The sequence below is a fragment of the Arachis stenosperma genome, chromosome 8 (assembly GCF_014773155.1).
Source record: "Arachis stenosperma cultivar V10309 chromosome 8, arast.V10309.gnm1.PFL2, whole genome shotgun sequence".
NCBI classification, from domain to species: Eukaryota; Viridiplantae; Streptophyta; class Magnoliopsida; order Fabales; family Fabaceae; genus Arachis; species Arachis stenosperma.
Window position 1 is genome coordinate 31,101,173 of NC_080384.1, and position 25,384 is coordinate 31,126,556.

Sequence of the window (25,384 nt, forward strand, 5' to 3'; positions counted from 1 at the left end):
ATTGCAATTTCTGTTTTATTTGTCATCCATATATTTTGGTTCATGGTACGCTGGATCTGACAACGTGATGGTTATGCATTTTATCAAGAGATTCTTTCTCAGGCCACGTGTTTTTTTGTAGAACATACGTACTATTGCCTGCATTTTTGACATGTGATTTATATTTTTATTTTATGTTTTTCCGTTTATTGAAATATATTCAAGTATATTTACCTTATTTCTGGTTCCCCATATTCACAAATTCACATGTGCTGAAAGTTGTGGTGCTTGAAAGTTCAAACAAAAGCTCAATATTAATGTCCGAGTGAAATATGGACCCCATGATCCTGTTGTGATCAATATAAAACGAAAAAGAAAAAAAGGGCATAAATTAATAATAAATGTCTAATCTTAAAGGTGTTTAAACATTTATTAGGCATATTGAATAATTACTTTAAAGAAAAACTACAAAGAACTATTAATCTTTTTTATTTTATTTTATAAGATAGAGACCAGAGTGGGTGATTTTTTGGCCTAATAATTTTGATAGATTTTGAGTGGAAAATTAAAGTGAACTAACTATTAAAATGGATTTCAAAATACCAATAATAGTAAAAAAACTCCCGTTTGTAATCAATTTTATGAGTTTACTCTTGTTATTTTTTATGAGTTTACTTATGTATATTGTTATTTTTTATAAAATGAGTTTATAACCAATTTTATGCAAACTCTCGTTTACTATTATTGTTATAAATACACGTGGTTTATGTTTAGTAATTTTTATTTAAAATGGATTATAGTAAACTAAATATTATTTGAATTACATTATTCAAAATCATTTTTAGATAGAAAATTATAGAAAAGAACATGAATTTAAATAATTATTTTATATTATCTTATAATTTTATTTTAAATATTTAAATAAATTTTAATATTTTTTAGTACCTTCAGTATTCTTTAGTACACTAATAGGATTAATAGAATCATAATACAAAATAAAAAACATTCCATATAAAAAAATAACAATAACAGTAAAAAAACTCATAAAAAAATCAGAAATTTTATAAAAAATAATAATATACATAAGAGAATATTAGAAAAAATATTATAAAAAAATAATAAACATATGAATATGAAGGACATCATTGGTATATAGAATATAAAGTTCAATTCAACGTGAAAATATCAACGAAAAAGCTAAAATTTGTAGTTTTTGGTAAATCAGGGTTGAAGACAGAAATCACTTTTACGTTTATAGAATAAAAATGTAGATGAAGCGTTCAAGAAACTCAAACGGACTTCTCTCTTCTCCAAGGCAAATCCAAACACACCTTAAACTAGTTTAATTCATTCTTTAGAAATGAAAATGTTACCCAAAAAAAGTATTAAATTAAGTCCATAACATAAGTGATATAAAAAGATAAAAAATGCTAAAACGGGTTTTATTTAAAGAAAAAACGAATTAGTTGGGTAAGAGCGAAGAGTAGAGTTGAATAAGTAGAATTGGTGGAGAAAGATGCAATTTGAAGGAAGATGAGAAAAAGAAATGTAAGAGCGAAATGCGTAGGATGGTTCCAAGTTGAATATTCCGCTGAGCTTACCGCGCATAAACCAGTATTGACTCTACTTTCAATACTGATTCGCATTCGCTGTTCCTACCACACACGAGAACGGTCTCCCCTCCACACTTGTCACTTAATATAAATACCCACTCTCCCCCCCTTTCCTTTTTAACACTCAATTCAATTCAATGGATATCGATATGATCACCAATCTTCACTCTGACATCATCAACTCCCACATCCTCACCCGCCTCGACGGCCCCACCCTCGCCTCCGCAGCCGCCTCTTCCTCCCACCTCCGCCGTCTCTGCACCCAGCACCACCTCTGGACCACCATCTGCGCCTCCACCTGGCCCTCCCTCACCCACCCCCTTGCCGCACATCTCATCTCTACTCTCCCCAATCAACACCGCTCCATCTTCTCCGACTCCTTCCCCTCCCTTCACCCATCCGCCCTCCATAACAACCAAAAACCACCGCCATCGCCCTCGCCAGAACTCATCTCCGCCGTTGACATCTACTACAACGGCAAACCCGTCTTTTCCCGCGTCCACCGCACCGAAACCCAAAAGGGATGGTTCCTCTGCTCCCCTCTCTGGATCGATATACTTGAACCCAACGAGACGGTTCCCACGCCATTGAAGTTCGCCAAAAGTGAAGACGACGACGACTGGCTCAGGCACGTCCAGGAGAATCTGGAACTCAGCTGGATCCTAATCGACCCGAGCCTGAAGCGCGCGGCCAACCTGTCGAGCCGGAGGGCGGTGTCTGCCCGGCGGCACTGGCTGACCGGAGAGGCGGAGGTTGTGTACGCCGTGGGCGTGGAGGAAGGAGGGGCGCAGTGCGCCGTGAAGGTGACATGCTGCGGAAAATCGGGCGGGGAGATGCAGGTGAGGGAGGTGAGTTTGACGATGGAGGACCTTGATGGGCGGCACGTGATGGGGAGGGACAGCATGGTAATTTTGCAGAGGGCGATGGAGAGTAGTAAGAGGAAGAAGGTGGATGTGGTAGAAGCCAAGGAGAGGTATGAAAAGTTCTGTGATACGAAGATTGAGAGGAGAGAGATGAGGATCAAGAGAGAGAAGACTATGGACACTGTTGCCATGTTCGTGGCTTTCACCGTCTTCGTTACCTTGTTTTGCTTCCTCAGGTTCTATGTCTGTGTTTGACTATTTATTATTTCTTCATTCTTTTTTTCTTTTCTTTTCACACATACAAATGTAATACTACACTAATGCAATAAAAATTTACATTTCTGAATTCCTAAGTACAATGATAATAATGTTTTCCTATATATCTGAATTACCCACTACTTTAATAAGTGCACAATTTTGATTGCAATGCGTCCTTATCAACAGCTTTGTAATTCAGCATCGCAAACATTAATTATTCAATCCTAGATATAGAGCTCTTGTTAATCTAATTGCTCATGCAAAATTTCAGTACAATTTTATATGTAATTTTAAAATAAAAAAATATAGATAGACAATAAAAATATTAAATAATGTAAATAATAAATATATTAGATATTCATTTTATTAAGTATACAAATAGTTATTTTAATATTAAAATTTAAATGATTAATTTAAAAATGTACTGTATTTTTATTTAATTAATAATTATTTATGTTGTTTAAAAATAGTCATTATTTACTTAGCACTCTTTTTTTAAAACTAATAAGCTCATCGTAAGTCGGACTAAAAACAGGTTTTATAATCGTTGTCAAAATCCAAATTAATTCTGAATTAAACCGAGTTATACCCCCAAGAACATATACTATAATAGCAGTAAGCATTGCTTCTAATAAAATACATGAGTATTTCTTTTCTTTTCTTTTCATTTGATTCCTTCTTCACATTACTCTGAACTATGCTTGAGATATATATTAAAATATTAATTTGGACAAAATATACTTGGAATAGATTGAAAGAAAATTCAAAAATCAAACTAAATAACTAAATATAGGGACGCTGGGAGGGAGGAAGAATGGTAGCAGAACGCTGGATGATTGAGTACACAAGTCTACAACCACTATATGTGGAATTCCAACTAAGGCGTGAATATCCTGTGTAATCTTATATTTTCAATGGATATATTCATTGCATACTTCATCATTGGTGACCAAATTAAAATAATAAAAAAAACATATATTATAGACTTAATTACTTTATTGGTCTTATAGTTATCTAAAATTTTTAATTAAGTTTCTATATATATATATTTTTTAATTGAGTTCCTACACTAAATTTTTTTTTTAATTAAGTCTTTCTTAACAATAATTGGCTTAATTTTATAGAAACTCAACTAAAAAAAAAATTGGTATAAAAACCTAAATAAAAGAAAAAAAATGTAAAAATCTAATTAAAAAAAAATTGGCGCAAGAACTCAATTAAAAAAAAAAAAGTATAGAAACCTGATTCAAAATTTTGCAAAACTATAGAATAATTAAACCTATATTATATGCCTCATTAATTTTATATCTATTTTTTCTTAAAAAGAATATCATTTAATTTTAATAATATGATAAGACTGAAATTCACAATTATTCAGTCAATTGATATGGGATTATACTATTCCATATTATATGCATTGTGCACATTTTTCAGCACACACAAAGTGAAGTTAATTAGTTTACACTTTACAGGCATCTTTGGTGTACAACACATTATTCACGAAAAACTTAATGGAAACTTGCCGATCCATGGGTTTTTTTACAACATTATTATTGTTAAATTATATACAATACTATTATTCATGTACCAAACTCTCTTGACGCATATATAAGAATACAATAATTATTATTTAATTTTATATTTAAATTATTTTTTAATTAACAAATAAAAAATAGGGGTAAAAGTAAGAATTCTCTTTGCATGTTTTACCCTAATTGTGTTTTCTTTTTATTAATACTAATTAATTAATAATGAGGACGCTGACACCATTCTCACCTCTTTAGTCTCATCTCATTCTGTTCTCCATGATATACACTTATCGAAAATTCGAAACTGTGGTCCTACACTTATAAATAATATATAATCGTGATGCTTTTAATTATAATATAATTTATAAGTAGTCATGGATTATCTAGAATTTGACCTAATACGGTCTCCTGTTACCTAGACTTTTTACCGGGGATGTGCATCACCTTGACTTGGACTAGCTTTGCTCCGTTAGTCTCTGTAATTACTATATATAATAACTTAATCTAACGAATTATAGTTAGGTAGATTTCAATATAATTGACCGTCACAAAAACACACTTTTCAAAGAAAATAATAATAAAAAAAGTAATTTCTTAGTCCTACGATTATCATATTATATTAGCTCCCAGTTTCCCAATTAGTGCCGACAATTACAGATATAATAAACAACAAAAAGTGACCTAATATATGTAATATCAAAAGCGTGGTTAACGCTCTTGAAAATGATATGGTATTGATCTCATCCATTGTGTTCAGCTTTGCACGTGCTTTACCTAATCTTAAACTTCATCTGTGTGTAATGAGGAAGCAGATCAAGCAAGAAGCAACATGCAAATGTAATATAAAAATAACGTGGGTTTTATTTTTCTAATTTTTGGGGGAACCATACAAATGGGCTAAGCCAGGGGGGAAGGCCCATTTAAATTGGATCCATAATCACTCTATGATTTCTCTTTATATATTTAGTGTGTGAATTGCAAAATGGAGTGGATATTATCGTGAAGAGATGAATGTAGAGCCCACTTTATCTTGATCCTCCTACGTGGCAGAACGTTATTGAGTAAAAACCGCATAGACACAATCCAATTAAAATCCATTTTGTAAGCTGAAAAAAACTAAAAGAAAATCCAATATTGAGCAAGTGTGGTTACATTTTTGTGATTGAGGGGAAAAACAAGAACAGTATTACAATACAAGAGAGCAATGGCAGCAAGTTTGGGCAGCGTTGTAGGACTTGGCAGCACAAGTCGCCTGACTTCAGGTATCATGCCTTTAATTTTTATGTTGTTTGTGTTAATTAATTGTGGATGGATGGATTGATGAGATGAGAGGTTATTTTATGGTTATTTGAAGGATTTGCGAGATCGGCAGTGAATGCTAGGAACCCGTTAAGGCTAGCTTGCCCATCTGTACGGGGAGGAAAGGCTACCTGGTATGCTTTTATTATTTGTGTTTTACATGAATTATTATTTATTAAGATGTTAATGTGATATTATGATGGATGAGAGAAGCTTCGAGAGGAACTGGTTGAGGACGGATTACAACGTGATTGGGTTTGGGTTAATTGGTTGGTTAGCACCTTCCAGCATTCCGGCTATCAATGGCAACAGTCTAACTGGACTCTTCTTTGAGAGCATTGGAGCTGAGCTTGCTCACTTCCCTACCCCTCCTGCTCTCACTTCCCAGTTTTGGTAATTACTTACTCCCTTCCTTTTCCCTTTCACTTTCTATCCATTCATTCTTCTAATTACATCATTATTCTCAACGCCTAAGATACACACCACACTTCCACCCAATTTCATTAATTACAAATTGAAGTTTCTGTCTTGTACATACATACATACACTAAAAACTAATATTCTAAATAAATTAAACCTACACTCTTTTTTTTTTCTCAATTTTTATACCTACGCTTATCAGACAATGTAAGCCCATTTCTTTTATTGAGCCAATACTCGGCCTGCAGCTCGTAAATTTTTGCTGATGTTTCCCCAATGAAGAAATTGACATCTTGTTCGAAAACCACTTGTTAAATAAACAAATAAATACAGGTCCAAATAAATAATTAAGTAAGTTAGATTGATCAAATAGTTAAGTTTACTAATATGTTTAAATAAGTATTAGAAAATCAATCTCACCTTATACATACAAACAATCCAAACAGAGTTTTAATTCACCACAAATTAATCTTTGTTCTTCTGAATTAGAAGATACTGTAAATAACCAAAAATAAATAAATAAATTATTAAATTGATTTAATATTAAATTAATTTAATAATTAACTCACTAATTTATTTTAAAAATATCTGAATTAAAAAAAAAGTTCAATGTGTATTGATTCCGAAATGAATAGTAGTTACTATTAGCAACAAGTAGCAAGTCACATCTCCTCAAATCAGCATAGTCCTAATTAGATATTAAAAATTGCCATTTATTTAGGCATATACAATGATTTGAGTAGATTTGAAGGCTCACGGCCATTGTATCTAACATATATCTAATTTAAGAACCTTGCTTAATGATGTGCAGGTTGTGGCTGGTTACGTGGCACCTGGGCCTCTTCCTCTGCCTCACCTTTGGCCAAATTGGATTCAAGGGAAGGACTGAAGACTACTTTTGAATTCCCCAACTTTTATGACCTACTCCTACCCTATATATATATATTCCCCCTTTTCCTTTTTCTTCTTGTTTTTGGACTTTGTAATTTAATGTAACGTAATCTACTGGATTCTGATTCCTTCTTCTCTTAGCCTTTTCCTTCTTCTTTGTTACTTTGAAAAAATGGTGTGTGTAATATAATATGCCCAACCCTCCCTCTATTGTTTTACTTTTCAGCTCTAATTATGCTAATGTCTCATGCTAGGCCTGCAATTTTTAAATTAATTAATTCATTTAACTATATATTCATAGCATGTTGTGAAGGAATAAAACATAATGGTGAGCATATCTTATTTGCCTTCTTGGCAATGTTTGTAATAATAATTAATGACGTCTTTCTGCAACCTGAACATGTGAGTTACGAACGTGCCCAAATTTATCTCTATTGCAACTTTTAATAATCTCTCAGCTGCCTTCCAATAAACTTGTTTTTCTTTCTTATCTAATAATGTCACCAAGCGCTAATGTCAACGTATTCCACTTCCCTGGCCACATATTTTCTTGTGTCCAATAATGCCTATGTAGGTATGGGCCTTTTGCAAATATAACATGAAAAAAAAAAAAAATTACATGGCACTCAAAATGTTTATGTGTTAAGAATAATATGATATGATGAGTAGTCACCTTTTAGAAAATGATTAGTAGAATTTAAAAAGAAGGGAATAAAAAAAAAAGAAAAAAGAAAATGCAATTGGTATATGGAAATGGAAGTACCCTACCTTGGTACTTGAATAGTGATGGCAGAGTGGAGATAGGACAAGTAATAACCACATAGTATGTTTCCCTAGCAAGAGAAAGGATCAAAAGAATGGAGTGACCAAATCGGCAAGAGAACCAAATTGGGGTGGTGGCGGGGTCCTCCATGCATCACACCCATGAGGCCACTGTGTTTGTTTACTTTACGACCATTCCATTCATTTCTTCAATAATAAATAATAAATAAATTAAACCTCTAAAATCCAGCCATGACTTTCCAAAGTCCAAACATTATTGTGCCCTTTGGTGGGGCCCCACCTCGTGCCCTTTGAGTTATGGCAAGCCCTTCACTTTATTTTCATAATAACAATAATAGTGCCATGATTGATTCTAATTTTGGATTTAGCTACAATAATCTCTCTTAATTTCCATCAAATCATCGCTTGCATTATCATTCAATGAATCAATCAAAACATACTAGAAATGGATCATTACGTTAATTACATATCCTTTCTTTCACAAATTAAATGAATCAATCAAAACATACTAGAACCAAGAGTAAAGAGTGAAGACACAACGTAAATTTTAATGTTACGCAGTCACATGCACGTCCCTGATTGGATCTGCCACGTCATCCATTAACGTCTTTTTAAGTGAATAGCATTTTCTTTCTCAAGTCATTAACGACCAATAAACAGTGTCCTTTCCTTGTTCTTCACCTTTCCTCTTTCCCTCTCAAAGCTTTCCATCAAAACGTATCTGAATATGACAGCAGGTTCTATATAGCATTTACAGATTCAAATATATATGACGCCATAGAATGGGAATAAGGAGAAAGAAAGAAAGAAAGGAAAGTATATATATGGAAGGATCTTTGGATGACCCACTTCGCTAAATTTAAGGTCTAAAAGTTCTCTCACCCATTCGAAAGAGACACATGATGCTTCCATCACCTACTATGAACTCTCTGCAGTTAATTAAACATACTTCCCTCGTTCCTTGTCCAAATCAAAAATCATCATTGGTCCCTCAACATTAGCGCTTAAACACGATCTTCTTTCTTCAAACTATGTCTTCGTGCCACACAAGTAATCTCAAACAGAAGAATAACCACAACAACAGTATCATCAGGAAGCGAGCCTGTTCTTTCTCCTCTACCACCAACTCTTCTTCTTCTTCCTCTTTGGTGGGAAGGTGCCCTTTCAAGAGAGCTATTTTGGTTAGGAAAACCAGGAAAACAAGGTCACCTTCTATGGCGGCGCATCTTCTTCATGGGGTACCCTCTAAAGAGAGGGAACTGTATGTGTCTGCAAGGAAACTCGCTGCTACTCTATGGGAAATCAATGATTTGCCTCCTTCAAGGGTGGAGAAGGAGCTTGAGTCCGAGCCAATCAAAGCCATAAAAGATAAAAGTGTTGCCTTATTGAGATCAGGATTATTGAAGCCACGTATCTCAGATCCATCATATACTCATTTCTATGAGGTAATTCTTTTTTTAACTTTTTTTTGGAAGGATAGTTAGTAATGGGTTTAGCATGAATTAGGTTTCTTGTTTCTATAATTGTTTGTGACAGGGAATTGAAAGGTTGGAAAATAAGAAATGCAAAAGAAGAGTTTCAGCCTCATCTCATCAATTTCACTTGGCTAATTACTTCTTGGAGGGCATGGATGATGCTCATTCTACTCTCAATTTCATTGAGGTATCAGCACACAAATTTGTCTCAGAATCATCAATTTCAAAATTGCTATGCCATTCACATGAAATTTTGGTTTCATTGGGAAGCTAATAGCATGATCCAAAAGCATATATCTAGATCTGGTTCAATAATTGAGGGTTGTATTCTGCATAATGCTTGAAGATCCAATAATTAATGTTTGAAATGTTCAACAGGAAGGGAATCAGATAAGAAACAAGAAGAATTGTGGTAAATGCAGGGTTGGATTCAAGAACCCTATGAAGGAAGCTAGAAATGGAATATCTACATGCAAGAAGCTGCTAAAGGTGTTGAATGAAATGTGCGTTCAAGAGCAGCATTCATCAAGCATACCCCTCATCTTGGCAATGCGCAGTGAGCTTGATCGCGTGCGCAACCAAATCGATCAACTGATCCAAGATCAGGGCTCAAACCAGAATGACATGGAGTGTCTCATGAAGAATTTTGCAGAAGAGAAGGCTGCCTGGAGAAGAAGAGAAAGAGAAAGGATCCGCGAAGCAATAACAAGTATAGCACAAGATCTTGAGGTGGAGAAGAAGTTAAGAAGGCAAACAGAGAAGTTAAACAAGAAGATTGCCAGAGAAATGGCTGGTGCAAAAGCCTCCTACTTAAAAGTTTCCAAAGATCTTGAAAGGGAGAAAAGGGCCAAAGAGATTTTGCAGCAAGTTTGTGATGAACTAGCCAAAGGCATTGGAGAGGACAGAGAGCAGGTAGAGAAGCTCAAGAGGGAATCAGCTAAAGTCCGCCAAGAGGTTGAAAAGGAGAGGGAGATGCTTCAGCTAGCCGATATTTTGCGCGAGGAGAGAGTTCAGATGAAGCTCTCAGAGGCTAAGTATCAATTTGAGGAGAAAAATGCTCTGTTGGAAAATCTGAGAAATGAGCTTGAGGGATTCATCAGGACTAAAGAAGAAAATGGTGATGTTGATGTTAATCCTGAGTTGAAAAGATTCAAGGATCTTGAGTCTTATTTAAACACATCATGCTGGGAATTCCAAAATCCAGTGAAAGACTATAATGGTTTAGATGATGGAGATGATAGTGATCTTCAGTCCATAGAATTGAACATGGACAATGATAATAAGAGCTACAAGTGGAGTTATGCTTGTGAAAATGATGCTCAAGAAAGAGTTTCAGTTGAAAAAGATAGAGGGAGGAGATCTATCTCTGAGAAAATTCAGTGGGGAAGTATTTGCTTCAACAAGGGTAGTTCTAGTTGTAAGAAGAGGGACATTGTTACTATAAACATTCAGGGAAGTTCTGATCAGTGTAATGGAGAAAAGTCAACAGAATTTCTATATGGAGCTGAGAGACAAGATGATTATGATGATGAGGAGGAAGAAAATGAGGGCAATGTGCCAATCACGAGTCTTAGAGATTGTTTATCATGTGTTAGTCCTGCTAAAGGAAGAGTTCAACCATTGAATTTGCAGTGTATTAATGGTGAAGCTGAGGGACACAATCTGAAGCAAGAAGTTGCTGGAAGAAAATTCATGTGTTAAAAGAGTTTTGGTAGTTTAGCATCATATTCATATAGATAGATTATGCCATTTGTGTCTGAAACTGTTTCTATTTCTCTTGAATAATGTTCAAGGCTTTTCCAATGTCACTGTGTCTTAATTAAGTGATAGCAACAACAAAATGTAAGTATTGACTACAATTGAAATGCTAGCAGTTTTGGATCTCCTTATTTAGTTAATTAATTAATCAAAATGAGAAAAGAGCAAAGTAGTATATTAGTGATGGTAGTGTGAGAACTGAGAAGTGAGAAGACAAGTGAGTTGGATGAGAAAAGTAGTAGGTGTCACAGGCTGACACATCACTTCATATTATTGAATACTTTCCATCTGCCGCCTTATCCTGGATCAACCATTTTGTAGGGTAAAATACATTCTCACCAGGTATATTTTACTTTTACATATGCCAGGGTATGGGTGTTCATGATGTGGACCGGATTTCTCTCGATTTAAATTGGATCTTAAATATATATTAAATTTATTTTTTAAATTATAACTCGATTTTAATTTGATAAATTTTATATATATTTGAGTCGTAATTATATTAGATAAAAATTAAGTAAAAATTGGACCTTTAATAATAATTTATAAAAAAAATAAAATTTAATTATTAGTTGTTATGAAAAAGTTGGTAGCAAATATTAAACTTATATTTTTTCATAAATTATAATTTCATATATCTTTGTATCTTTTTTTTAATTTTATAATTTTTATTAAAAATAAATAAATTAATTTATAATTAATATTACACAATATTAATTAAAAAACACAAGTTTAAAGACAAAATTTATTATTTTTTTAAATATTAGTATGGAAGAATCTCTAAATTTTTAACAATAATTTCAACTGATGAAATTCATTTAAAAAAATTATAGAAAAATAAATACTAACCAAATTCTAAAATTAAAGTATAATCATGAATCAATGTTAATAACACCAAATATTTAAATCATATATAAATAATATAAAATATTATATATTAATCTAAAGTCTTATACTTCCAAAACACAACATTAATTTTGAAATATAGGATTGGGTGACTTGAACTATAATCCAAACCCAATTGAGATATTCTTTCAAATATTTTTTTTTTCAGGTCAAACCTAAGCTACTTTAAATCCGCGCCAACATATACAAAAATACTTTAAATCCAAACGAATCATATACACCCCTAAATCAAGATTCCCGTTATTTCTATATTCCATTCCTTATATAGTTTTTTAGTGAAATTTTAACACTCCATAAAAAATAAGGGCCTGCTACACATACAAGTAAAAAGGCCGTACAAGTTTTACAAGTTATCAGCCCAAACTTCATTAACACGCGCATTAACTCATTTTGAATGGAGCGTAACTACACGCGCCCCACTCAAACGGTTCATCTTCGTCTTCTTTTTCTTCTTCTTCTTCTCTTCTTCTTCTTCTTCTTCGTCTTCTTCTTCTTCCTCTTCCTCTTCCTCTTCCTCTTCCTCTTCTTCTTCGTTTTTTTTTTTCGATTTTCATGGTTTCTGAAATTCTTCTTCTTCTTCTTCTTGCACGTTTTTCTTCCTCTTACTCTTCTTCTTCTCCTTTTCTTTTGTTTCTGCACGTTCTTCTTCCTCGTTTTCCTCTTCTTCTTCTTCTTCTTCATTTACGTCTTTTCTCTCTGTTTTTTCGTTTTTTTCGATTTTTCATGGTAAAATCGTTTTTGAAGAAGAAGAAGCAGCAGAAGATGAGGAGGAGAAAGAGAAAGAGTTCTGAATTATGCATAAGATGTACTTCAACGAATTTTGGGTGTATTTTCTTAAATCCTTTGGGTGTATTTTCTGTAACCCTTTGGGTGTATTCCTATAATCGTTTGGGTGAATTCTTGTAACCGTTTGGGTGTATTTCTGTAATCATTTGGGTGTATTTGAGTGATATCTGACTGATATCTATGGGTGTATCTGACTCATATCTATGGGTGTATCTTACTGATATCTATGGGTGTATTTTTTATTTCAGAAAAAATGGCAAACATTACAGAAATACACCCAAACGATTACATAAAATACACTCAAGAGATTACAGAAATACACCCAAACGATTACATAAAATACACCCAAGAGGTTATAGAAATACACCCAAACGGTTACAGGAATTCACCCAAATGATTATAGAAATACACCCAAAAGATTACAGAAAATATACCCAAAATCATGCATAATTCAGAACTCTTTCTCTTTCTCCTCCTCATCTTCTGCTACTTCTTCTTCTTCAAAAACGATTTCAGAGCTTGATGTCAAAAAACAATAGAAATCGAGAATAACGAAAAAAGAAAACAGAGAGAAAAGCACGTAAATGAAGAAGGAGAAAGAGAAGGTAAGAAACAAAAGAAAAGAAGAAGAAGAAGAGGAAGAGGAAGAAGAACGTGCAGCAAGAAGAAGAAGAAGGTGCAATGAAAACGTGCCGTAACAGTATGTGGAGGAACTAACGTCAACGACGAAGAACAAACCAGTGAGAGAGGAGGAGAAAAGAACGATTGAAAAAGAAGGAGAAGAAGAAGGGATGTAGCGCGTGTAAGGAATGTAGCACTTACAGCGAATTTTGGGGGTTAGAGTTTAATTGATTTGTAATACTTACAAGTCCTAATCGCTTGTACGGAGAGTTTTTCTCTAAATAATAATACCTAAATCACTTGTCAAAATATTTTTAGTCCTATATTTTAATCTTTAACAAATTTTAATTATCAAATCAATTCTTAACATTTTATTGCTTGAGACAAATTAATTTTACATTAAATTTTAATAAAAATCATTAGACATTATTTTTTTATCTTATTTAATAAAGATATATCAATCTTAAAAAACTTTTAAAATTTTTAAATCAATTCATCTATATGAACAAATAATTTGATATAAAAATTAATTTATAATAAAATAAAACTTTAAAAATTATTTTGATATTTAAAATTTATTAAAATATTTCATTTATTTTTTTATAAAAATAATTTAAAATATTACTCCTTGTTTGGACATTGTTTGGCATCACCAAAAACGTATAATATCTCCTATGCATGATATGCACTTCAACAACTTATAAACATATCATGCATAAAAAATATTATTTTATTTTTTTTATATCAAGGTATCCATCAGGCTAGAAGTTTAATGACTAATCTCTCATATACTACAGAAATAAAATAAGTGACTCTCCCAAACAAGCAAGTTTTAATATCAAATCTGGAAGAGATGGTTAAAGGATACAAACTCTTATCTATCTATGCCAACTTATTTAGTGATGCCAAACAATGCCCAAACAAGTTCAACGAGGCCCATTAGTTTAGTTACGGCAATGGATATATAACTGGCCTCGTATTGAACAAAAAAATGGTCTAGCAGAAAAACCCATCTCCCACGGATACAGATATAAAGTTCAAGACCAAAAAAAAAATTATCCGCTATGGATTACTGAGGACAAACCAAAGATAGTTCCCAACAACAAAAAATTTAACGATGGCTTGCTTTTATTGAAATGAAAATTGATTTTTTTAATTATAAAGAAAAAGAACTAAGAAAAGAATAAACACACATATTAAAATTACAAATAATTTTTTTATTAAAAATATAAAATATTTAAAATTTTCTACTAATAATAAATATATAATATTTTTTTATTTTTAGAATATACGTTAACTAAATCTTATATATATTTAATTAGCAATTATTGCCTTTTTCATATTGTATGAGTTCCTCATTCATATCACAAATGAAATAAAGAAAAGAACAACATATGTTCACCGCTAGTTTATAATTTTCGGTGATTAATATTAATGGACATTGAAAATTGTCAACAGGAGACAACAAACTTGACCAAAAGAAAACAATTGTATTAATTAATTGACTTTCTAAATAGAAACCAAAAATTCAATCACTCAAAATATGCTTCATTTAGTAGGAACCATAGATATCCAAGCATGTTAACTGCACCTACAATCAAATTGAAACGACTAAGTTAAGATATTCTAATAGTTATTCCTAAATTCTACTTGTTTTTACTTATGATGCAAGTAGATGCTAACCTTTACTTTGTTTAAGGTATCTTTCTTTTCCTTGTCCAGAGATTAGAGCTTTTGTGTGCATGGAAAGTTACTTTTGTTACGTAAAAAGTCTGTATTACTAATCAGTAAAGAGAAATGCATTATTATTAAAAAATATTCCCGACCAAGTGGTCATCCACACATGTACTCCTGAACACAATATAGTGCTATAAATTAAACATCATAATGAGCAACATTTTAAGCTAAAATTGTGTATTTATCAGGCGGTAAGATGATAACGTATTTATGAAAGCTGAAAACAAGAAAAAAAAAGACAAATATTATACAGTTATGAAATAGATTATCGTATTTTTTTTACTATTAAATTATTAACATGTTATCTTATTGTTCAAAATTTGACCAAAATCTGATATATTTGAAATTCTATCAAAAAACATGAAGAAATTTTTAAGGTGATGTTAATCAATTTACGAAAAGATAATAAATTCAATCTTTTTGAAAATCAAAATTTTTTATTTAATTATTTTTTTAAATACAAACATGATTTTGTATTTTAATTTCGTTCACCGGAAACAAAAAATAGTGGTAATTTTTGTGTTTGCATTCAATTATTAGATTGAGAAGTAATTGAAGAATTTTTTTATGCTAATTTTGCTATTTAATTTCATGGGTAATAAGATATCAGTAACAATTATTAGAATTTTTGTATTTTTTATGGTTGGTATTTTACAAACAATTATTTTTTTTGTACTATCATTTTTAGTACTTTTTTTTAAGTTTTGATTTTTATTTTAGCAATTTTTTATTTTTTTTCTTGTTCATAGTATCGTGTTTTTGTTTAAAGCTTCTTCTTTGATGTTCTCTAATGCATATAGTTGTATTATTTTAATAGAATTTTTAATTAGTTTTATTAATATATACATTTTTTATGAAATTTTATTATTTTTTGTTTGACTTTGTATCATTTTTATTATATATTTTTAAATTAGTATGTACTTTATTTATTATTGTTATTTTTATAATATAAATTATTAATTTTATTAAAAATGTCAAATTAAATAAAAAAGAGTATTAATAAAGAACAATACTAAAAAATTATGACAAAAAATACTAAATTTTAATACATAAATTTAATTTTTTTAAAAAAATATAATTTTAAATGAGATAAATTTATATTTTAATTTTTATTTAAACATAATTTTAAATAATATAATCTAAATAATATTTATTTTATTATAATTTATTTTAATACAAAATTATTAAACATAAATTACATTAACATTAATTCACTTCTTATTAAAATCAAATCTATAAAATTAATTTTATATGAATTTTTTGTGTGTAAACATTAATACAAACAAATACTTAATCGGATTAAGACAAGAAAATAAAAAATGAGATGAAGCAGCTAAGGAAACGGTGGGATGTCAGAATGGGGTGAAAGATAAAAGCGGAAGCACTGACTAGTTGCGATCGAAGTAGATAACATGCGAATGCCACGTCACAAGAATGACACCGAACCTGCTTGGTTTTCTAGCCGACCCTGTTTCACTCAAAGTCTAAAGCCTAAATTGCCATACCAAGTTGTTGTTACTCACGAACAAGCAAAGAACAGAACAACATAACCCTCTCTGACACCAAACCCTTTTATCTTCATCTTCGAATCATGGTGGACAGGGATTCAAGCGAAGCACACATGTCAATAGCAGCTTCTTCCATATTCCCTGGCTTCAGGTTCTGTCCCACTGACGAGGAGTTGATCTCTTATTACCTCAGGAAAAAGCTGGACGGTGATGAAGACAGTGTTCAGGTCATTTCGGAGCTTGAACTTTGCACTTTTGAGCCTTGGGATTTGCCAGGTCAGTCTTGTTCTTTCTCTTTGAATGATGTATCTGCTTATTTCTTGAGCCACATAAATATTTATTATAAGAATGTTTGAAAACAGGAAAATCTTTCATTCAATCAGACAACGAGTGGTTTTTCTTCTCGCCACGGGGGAGAAAGTATCCCAATGGTTCACAGAGTAAAAGGGCAACTGAATGTGGGTATTGGAAGGCCACAGGAAAAGAACGCATAGTAAAATCCGGTCAGGATGTTATTGGTACCAAACGCACTTTAGTATTTCATCTTGGTCGAGCTCCTAAAGGCGAAAGAACTGAATGGATTATGCATGAGTATTGCGTCAATGACAAATCTCAGGTTCATTCGTTCATATTCTTCTTCTATTGATTGTGTAAGAGAATTCATGTATTATTAAGATTTAAATCAAGTCAAAATTTGATTAAGTAGCTGTGAATTAGTTAGTTAGAGTGAATCTTGGTTTCATTTTTGAGAGTACATAGCACTTTGCATGTGTTAATTTTCTGTATAAATAGCTATGTATAAGATTTGTTTAAATACTAATTTAGCATATATTTTCATAAAAACAATTTCTGTACTTCCCAATTTATTGGCTACCTTTACATACATCAAACCTGGTATTCATATAAGTGCAACAAGTAACATTTTGTGTTCTGAATTAGGATTCATTGGTAATTTGTCGACTCAAGAAAAATACAGAATTCCGTGCTAGCGATCATTCTAACAGAACTTCACATGATAGTGATTGTGGAGTCTCAGAAGGAATTACAGTTCAAGGGGGCACTTATGTGCCTATTCAAGATAAAGAAACTGGATGCAGCTCCAAGAGAACTAGCAGTAGTAATAGTTCTCCTTCTACTACTACTGGCCAAATTGAATCCAGTCATAGAGTTGTCAATGAAGCCAATCAAGCCAATGAAGTCAACATAGCCAATGAAACCAATGTCAATGAAGCCATTGAAACTAATGTAGCCAATGAAGTCAATATAGCTAATGAAGCCAATCAAGCCAATGAAGTCAATGTAGCCAATGAAGTCAATGAAGCCAATGAAACCAATCAACTCAATGAAGCCAATGAAGCCAATGTAGCCAATGAAGTCAATATAGGTAATGAAGTCAATCAAGTCAATCAAGCCAATGAAGTCAATATAGCCCATGAAGCCAATCAAGTCAATCAAGCCAATGTAGCCAATCAAGCCAATCCCAGAAATCACCCTCAGGTAACTTGAACAATTGCATAAGAAAAACAGAAAAATGATTTGATATGTTGTGATGTGTGGTTGGAAAGTGTGATGGAATTGAATAAGATTATGGTAACATGTAGGTGGATGAAGATGATTGTTATGCAGAGATCCTAAATGATGATATCATCAAGTTAGATGAATCAACACTCTCACGGCCATCGCCACCACAAGGGACAGCAAACAGGAGAATCAGGCTAAGGGTTCCCAAATCAACAGTTCCCAAATCAAGGGTTCCCAAATCAACGGTTCCAACAGGAAATGGTTGCCAATGCTCCAAGCAATCATCAAACAAAATTAACACCTTCCTGCCGTACCCTTTGGTGGTCTTCACTTTCTTCGTTTTCACTTTGTTAGCTCTAGGCTTCTTTCTTATTAGGAGGTCCCAAACTACTGCGCAATATTCTCGAGACCTCTCTAGAGTTAATTATGACTATTAATTAATTAGTGTTTAGTGTTGCATAGCCTTTGGATCAATGTTAGTATGTTACGTTGTATACAAAATTACAAACAAATATGCACTCTTCATAGTGAAATAGTAAGGATAAGGATTATATTATTCGTTACCTTCCTTTATTTTGCATCTGAATACATATTAAACCAACGTTGAATGCATGGACATCATTATTAATATTAAATAACTAAATATATGATTAAGCAAGCTAAATCAATTGATTAGCACCTTCCTTATTCATACATGCTTGGATCGCCAATCAAGTATGAAGGTGTGGGCAATGGCACGTGGCTGACGCTGCAAGGAGGATCTTGGGATAGATGGATAGATATGGCCGTATGGGTATGTTGTTAATCACAGATTTGGCTCTTATATATGGGAAATTGCACCATTTCCATTATTTTGCGTTTATTTTTGAAGGCTAGTACCTGTCCACAACCACAAATAACAATATAACATATAACCGGGAACTTTTAATGGATATTCACTACTTATTATAAAGTGCAACACCGTTCTAATAAATGCCACTTATATTATACTACGTCACACATTCTTGCCCATACCATAAACGGTGTATTAATAAATTAATCATGTAGCTATCAACTTGGTTATGTAGGTAGAATATATATATATATATATATTTTAAAAATAAATTAAATAATATATATTTATATATAAATATATGATAATTAATTTGTTAAGCCTAATTTAAGTAAAAAACTTAATTAAGCTTCTTTTGAAAAAATAGTTTAAATAATAAATAATTATATTAAAAATAGCTCATAGATAAGTTATTTTGTGTTTGGATTTTTAGTTCTAAAATTGCTTATTTTATAAAAGTATAATAAAAAAATAGTAGTATTATGATAGAAGTTATTTTTTTAACTTTTCTATAAATTTCAAAATAACTTTTTAAAAAGCTATAATTTTATTTTAAAAATTATACCAGACATTAATACGACTACTTTTTATAGATAAAAAATTCAAAAAAAAATTACTTTTAAAACTTTTTAAACCGACTCTTAGTTGATCTTTTATAATATACATTATGTTACACTTCATGTTTTAAAGAGGCAAAGCAGCAAGTTTCTTCCTTAGTTCCCACCTATTGTGATAAAAGCAATTTTACAAAATCAAACAAAATTGTTTAAAAAAAATCCTAACTAAAAGTTTAAGTCAAAGTTTAGATTTAAAAGCAGATTCTTTTCTTATTTTAAAAGAGATATTTTATAAAAAATAATATCATCAATCGTTAGATGATTAATTTAAATTTATATAGTCAAATATATTAAATTATTTAAAAATTTACAATATCGTCACATAAAAATATTTATCGATTTTAAATGTACTTGTAAAACTGTGAAGGAATGAATAGCTCAAGTTAGAAAAGAGGAATAGTCCATTTAATAGCAACTTCTATTATTTTAAAAAAATAAACATGCTAATTCTTCTCAAAGTTTAGTTTGATTCAAAATTGTTAAAATTAAACTAAACTTATCAGGCAAAGGATTCGGTGGTCCCAAAACATTTGGACCATTAAATAGTCCCATAACAAAATATGTATTTTAAGTTCTTTTAATAACTACTAAATAATCTTTTTCTAATTTTAATTATAAATTAACCCCATATATTTTATTTAATTAAAAAAATTATTTTTTTATAAATTATTATTTTATGAATCAACTATTATGTTTATTAACAATAAAAAACAATAACGAATTAGATCTTCCATTGATCGTAATAAAACTTTTGGCCATTCCAATGAATTAAAAATTTATATGTGATCCGTGACGTTCGTCCAAACCGTGAAATCGTATTTCCTTAAAAACCAATCGATTAAATTATCAAAACAATCGATTGAATTATAACTCAATTGATTGGATTACAGTTTATCACAAAACAATCATGATTTTCGCATAAATCAATCAATTAGTCATAGTATTTCAATCGATTGAAATACTATGATCAATCGATAATTTTCTTAAGCCTCTCTATAAAAATGAGTTCATTAATTTTCTTAAACATTTGACCAACGAGCACGAACCTTCTCTTCCAAAAAAAGGGTTAAGCTGCGATAACATTAGAACAATGATTGGTGTGTTAAGAGAAATTTCAAATGATTAGAGGGTGCTGTTTACTCTACGATATTTAATATAGTTTTAAGTAAATATTTTTTGTCTTAATTTACATGGGACTAATCGATTGAAATACTATGACCAATCGATTAATTTATGCAAAAATTATACTGCCTTGTAATTTTCAATCGAATATAATCCAATCGATTGAGTTATAATTCAATCGATTGTTTTGATAATTCAATCGATTGGTTTTCAAGGAAATACAATTTCACGGCCAACGTCACGGATCAAATATAAACTTTTAATTCATTGGAATGGTCAAAAGCTTTATTACGATCAATAGAAGATCTAATTCGTTATTGTTTTTGTTTTTTATTGTTAATAAACATAATAGTTGATTCATAAAATAATAATTTATAAAAGAAAAAATAATTTTTATAATTAAATAAAATATATAGGATTAATTTGTAATTAAAATTAAAAAATAACTATTTAACAATTATTAAAAGAACTTAAAAAATATGTTTTATTATGGGACCATTTAATGGTCCAAACGTTTTGGAACCACCAAATCCTTTACCAACTTGGCCAACTTATCAATAACCTATAATCAAGGTAAAGAATTTAAGTTGAATTAAAAATTTTAAAAATTGCTAGAAGTTTCATGAATTAAAAAATTACTTATTCAAATTGATAAACATGGGTAAGACATAGAAATTTAAAAAGAAAAAAAAAAACAAATGATGTTTACTAACAAGTTGATAATAAAGAGTAGAGTCAAAAATTGAATGAAACTATTAAATATGATTCATTGGTCAAATGATTAGATAGTTTCAGAACGTTTAAACTATTAAATCGTTCTATAACAAAACATATTTTTTAAATTTTTTTAATAACTGCTTAAATAATTTTTTGGACAAAACACTCAATTAAGTCAAGGGGTGGATTTATTTACAGAAATTCGCCAAACTAAATTCTAGTTCATGAATCAACAAATGTACGTTTATATGTAGTTCGAATAAGGTTCATTCGAACTCTATTCAGTATTCACACATAATTCGAATCATGTTGATTCGAATTATACACAAACGTGCACACACTAATTCGAATTAACCTGATTCAGTTTACACCCAGTAATTCGAATCAGGGTGATTCCCTTATTCGAATTACACTTCCACTTGCTGCACATAGTAATTCGAATTGGCCATATTCGAATTACTCATCATTTAATTCTGTCCATTTTTTTAAATTAATAATTAATTAAAAAATTAATAATTTAAAATTTAAAAAAATATATATTTTATTTCATGCATTAAAAAAAACTAACAAAATATTTAATTACGAGATTCTTTAAAATATTAATGAGCTATCCATTCGAATTTTATACCATACTCTTTTGCACATTTTTAATAACTCAGGAATATTTTTTATAAAAATTTTTAATAAATTTATTTAAATTATACCACAAAAAAATATTTTATTCTATACAAAATAATGGCTTAAAAGATGTTAGAAGTACTGTAAAAATTTGTAATATCCTAATGACTTAGGACATTAAAGAAATACTCTACATAGTCAATAATAATTTAGAAATTAAAAAAAAATATAGTTATGACCAGTATTTACTTAAATTACTAGAATATTACAAACTTTTTTAGTACTCTTAATATTTTTTTTAAGTCATTTTTTTAAAATTATTTTGTCTAGAAAACGGCTTAGAATGACTTCAAATGGCTTAAAATGCCCTTTATTCTAGGCAAAACAATTTAAAAAAATAGCTTAGAATGACTTAAAATGCCTTTTATTCTAAGCAAAACAATTTTAAAAAAATGACTTAAAATGACTTAAAATAGCTTAAAATGCCTTTTATTCTAGGCAAAACAATTTAAAAAAATGGCTTATAATGGCTTAAAATAGCTTAAAATGTCCTTTATTCTAGGCAAAATAATTTTAAAAAAATATCTTAAAAAAATATTAGAAGTACTATAAAAGTTTGTAATGTTCTAGTAATTTAGGTAAATACTGGTCATAACTATTTTTTTTTAATTTCTAAATTATTATTGACTATGTAGAGTATTCTTTAATATCCTAAGTCATTAGAACATTACAAATTTTTATACTACTCCTAACATCTTTTAAGCCATTTCTTTAATTATTTTGTATAGAATAAAATATTTTTTCTAGTATAATTTAAATAAATTTATTAAAAAATTTTATAAACAAATATTCATGACCTATTAAAAAAACGCAAAAGAGTATTGTATAAAATTCGAATTGATAACTCATTAATATTTTAAAGAAGTCTCGTAATTAAATATTTTGTTAGCATTTTTTTAATGTATGAAATAAAATATATATTTTTTAATTTTTAAATTATTAATTTTTTTAATCAATTATTAATTTAAAAAAATGGGCAGAATTAAATCATGAGTAATTCGAATCTGGCCAATTCGAATGTGAGTCTAATTCGAATCACCTTTATTCGAATTACTGTGGGTGTAATTCGAATCAGGTTGATTCGAATTAGTGTGTGCGCGTTTGTGTATTATGTGTGAATAGAGTTCGAATGAACCTGATTCGAACTACATATATAAACGTACATTGGTTGATTCATGAACCAGAATTTGGTTTGACGGATTTCTATAAATAAATCCACCCCTTGACTTAATTGAGTGATTTGCCCTAATTTTTTTATAATTTTAATTACAAATTAACCTCATATATTTTATTTAATTATAAAAATTATTTTTTATTTTATAAATTATTATTTTATCATTAATCTATTATGTTTATTAACAATAGCAAATAAAAACAATAACAAATTAGATCTTTCATTGATAGTAATAACTTTTTGGTAATTCCAATCGATTAAAAATTTATCTTTGATCCGTTACATTAATCGATTGGATTAACAAAACAATTGATTGTCAGTATGATTTGCTCAAAAATCAATCAATTGGTCTTATTACCCAATCGATTGAACTCATCAAAGCAATCTAGATTTAATTAATTTAATCAATTGGTTATGTTTTGAAGTTTGTAGGTGACTAATGACATATTCCAATTCAATTGATTGGTACAAAAATTTAATCGATTGAAATGTGACGTAAATAAATTTTTATCTGCATCCAATCGATTGATATGATAATCTAATCGATTGAAATTTAAAACGCGCTATATATTAATCTGTCCACCAAACCAATATTATTAATCCTCAACAATACTCACTGTTTGAAGTTAAAATTTGTGACTAGAATTTATCACAATTATGTTATCATGTAATGAAATTATTATTAAGTCGTAAAATTAAACGGATTGCCAATCTGCTATGCGAGAACTTTGTAGAAATATCAGTTGGAGTTGATTAGCCATGACTTGGTGATTAAAAAAATAGCATATTCAAATGTAAAAATACACATCATGTGTAATAATATCATTTAAGCGAAGTTCATAATACAATATGAGCTTAGAGTAACAGTTTTTGCTTATTCTCTATTAAGAGAATATAATCAAGAGTAGAGTTATATCTTATTGTTATTATGTTTTTTTTTTTAATATGTTATACTATTATTGAAAAAAAAATTATATTAAGGTTATGTTATATTGTTGTTGAAGTGTTTATATAAGTGAGTTATTTTAGACAAAATCAATTGTATTTATATTTTGAAAATGTATATATATATTTTTTAAAATAAGGTTTGGATGATGATTGAAAAATTTCGATAGAATAATTTTAACTTATGCGAAATTATTGAACAAGTCAAATACTCAAAAAAAAAAACGTATAAAGAGATCATGAGAATACTAAACGATGTGAATAATAGAATAAAAAAATTTAAATTAAAATTACAAATTAAATTATTAATTAATTATTTTTAATTTCAGATTTTGAATTTTAAAAAATAAAGATTTGCAATTAAACAAAATCATAATTAACAAAGTTTACTCCCAATATCACACTAACCTTTCATTCTCCATTTGCGATCTCCGGTCCGCCAAGTCACTCCGGCGCCGCTACACATCCCCGCTGTCAAGCCTCTCCTCGTCCCGTTTGCATTCTATTGCGATGCGAGATCGCGTGCGCAGCCCCGTGCATCCTCCTTCCCGCTGTCCACCCGCCGCCGGCCGTGCAGGTCCCATTGCAGCGTCATTGTGTGTGGTAGTGTTTTTGACGTCCAACGCCATACGTTGCTACATTTTCATACATGCATAATAGTCACTTGTACGTAAATGGAGTCTAACTTGGATGAACTGCTTTGTGATGTCCCATCGTCATTCACCAACGACAATTTCTCTCATTTACTTGTAGTTACTAATGGATAATAAGCTAAATGTTCAGTTCATTAGGTATACTGATGGTTAGTCTAATATTTATGCAGCTAGTTTGATTAAGTAGTTACTAGTAAGATATGCCGGATGTTCAATTCAATAGATACGTAGATGATTATGTTGATTATTAATTGGATACTTATTCCTTTTGATTTGATTTATTCATGCACAGTTAACAATAGTTGGATGTTTAATTCACTAGATTTGCGAATAGTTATCCTAATATTAGAATTTAGGAGATAATTTGATAATAGATTGCTTTTTTATTTTATTGGGTCAATTCTAAAACCAATTACTCACAAAAACTTATTATCTACTTATTAAAATTGATTTTATTAAATGTTTAATTAAATTTTCAAGTGAAAATTAGATAAGCATAAGAATAAAAAGAATATCATACGTTAACATCTATGTTTAGAAAATTAAAAATATTATTTATATATTAAAATTAATTACTAATATATTTGATATATAAAAATATATTTTAATTTATTTTTAATATATATTTATATTTTAATATATATTTTATATTAATGATTTATTTTAATGATTAATTTAAATGTTCATACAATATTCTTG

The 25,384-nt window shown here is 30.2% G+C and overlaps 4 protein-coding genes across 4 annotated transcripts; all 4 read left to right on the forward strand.

Moving 5' to 3' along the window:
- The first annotated feature begins 1,694 nt into the window (after nucleotides 1-1,694).
- On the forward strand, nucleotides 1,695-2,801 carry LOC130944240 (F-box protein At2g27310). Its single transcript, XM_057872460.1, has one exon. The coding sequence runs from the start codon at nucleotides 1,730-1,732 to the stop codon at nucleotides 2,708-2,710; it is 981 nt and encodes a 326-aa protein (XP_057728443.1). The 5' UTR covers nucleotides 1,695-1,729; the 3' UTR covers nucleotides 2,711-2,801.
- A 2,445-nt stretch (nucleotides 2,802-5,246) lies between these two features.
- Nucleotides 5,247-6,980, forward strand: LOC130944241 (photosystem I subunit O). The gene is made up of 4 exons (XM_057872462.1): nucleotides 5,247-5,504; nucleotides 5,597-5,675; nucleotides 5,755-5,934; nucleotides 6,773-6,980. Exons 1-4 carry the CDS (start codon nucleotides 5,447-5,449, stop codon nucleotides 6,861-6,863), a joined length of 408 nt encoding a protein of 135 aa, XP_057728445.1. The 5' UTR covers nucleotides 5,247-5,446; the 3' UTR covers nucleotides 6,864-6,980.
- Nucleotides 6,981-8,382: 1,402 nt separating this feature from the next.
- On the forward strand, nucleotides 8,383-10,993 carry LOC130946412 (uncharacterized protein At5g41620). The gene is made up of 3 exons (XM_057875151.1): nucleotides 8,383-9,080; nucleotides 9,172-9,297; nucleotides 9,489-10,993. Exons 1-3 carry the CDS (start codon nucleotides 8,667-8,669, stop codon nucleotides 10,809-10,811), a joined length of 1,863 nt encoding a protein of 620 aa, XP_057731134.1. The 5' UTR covers nucleotides 8,383-8,666; the 3' UTR covers nucleotides 10,812-10,993.
- Nucleotides 10,994-16,373: 5,380 nt separating this feature from the next.
- LOC130946979 (NAC domain-containing protein 89-like) lies at nucleotides 16,374-18,487 on the forward strand. The gene is made up of 4 exons (XM_057875894.1): nucleotides 16,374-16,702; nucleotides 16,789-17,042; nucleotides 17,366-17,923; nucleotides 18,028-18,487. Exons 1-4 carry the CDS (start codon nucleotides 16,510-16,512, stop codon nucleotides 18,382-18,384), a joined length of 1,362 nt encoding a protein of 453 aa, XP_057731877.1. The 5' UTR covers nucleotides 16,374-16,509; the 3' UTR covers nucleotides 18,385-18,487.
- The last annotated feature ends 6,897 nt before the right edge of the window (nucleotides 18,488-25,384 follow it).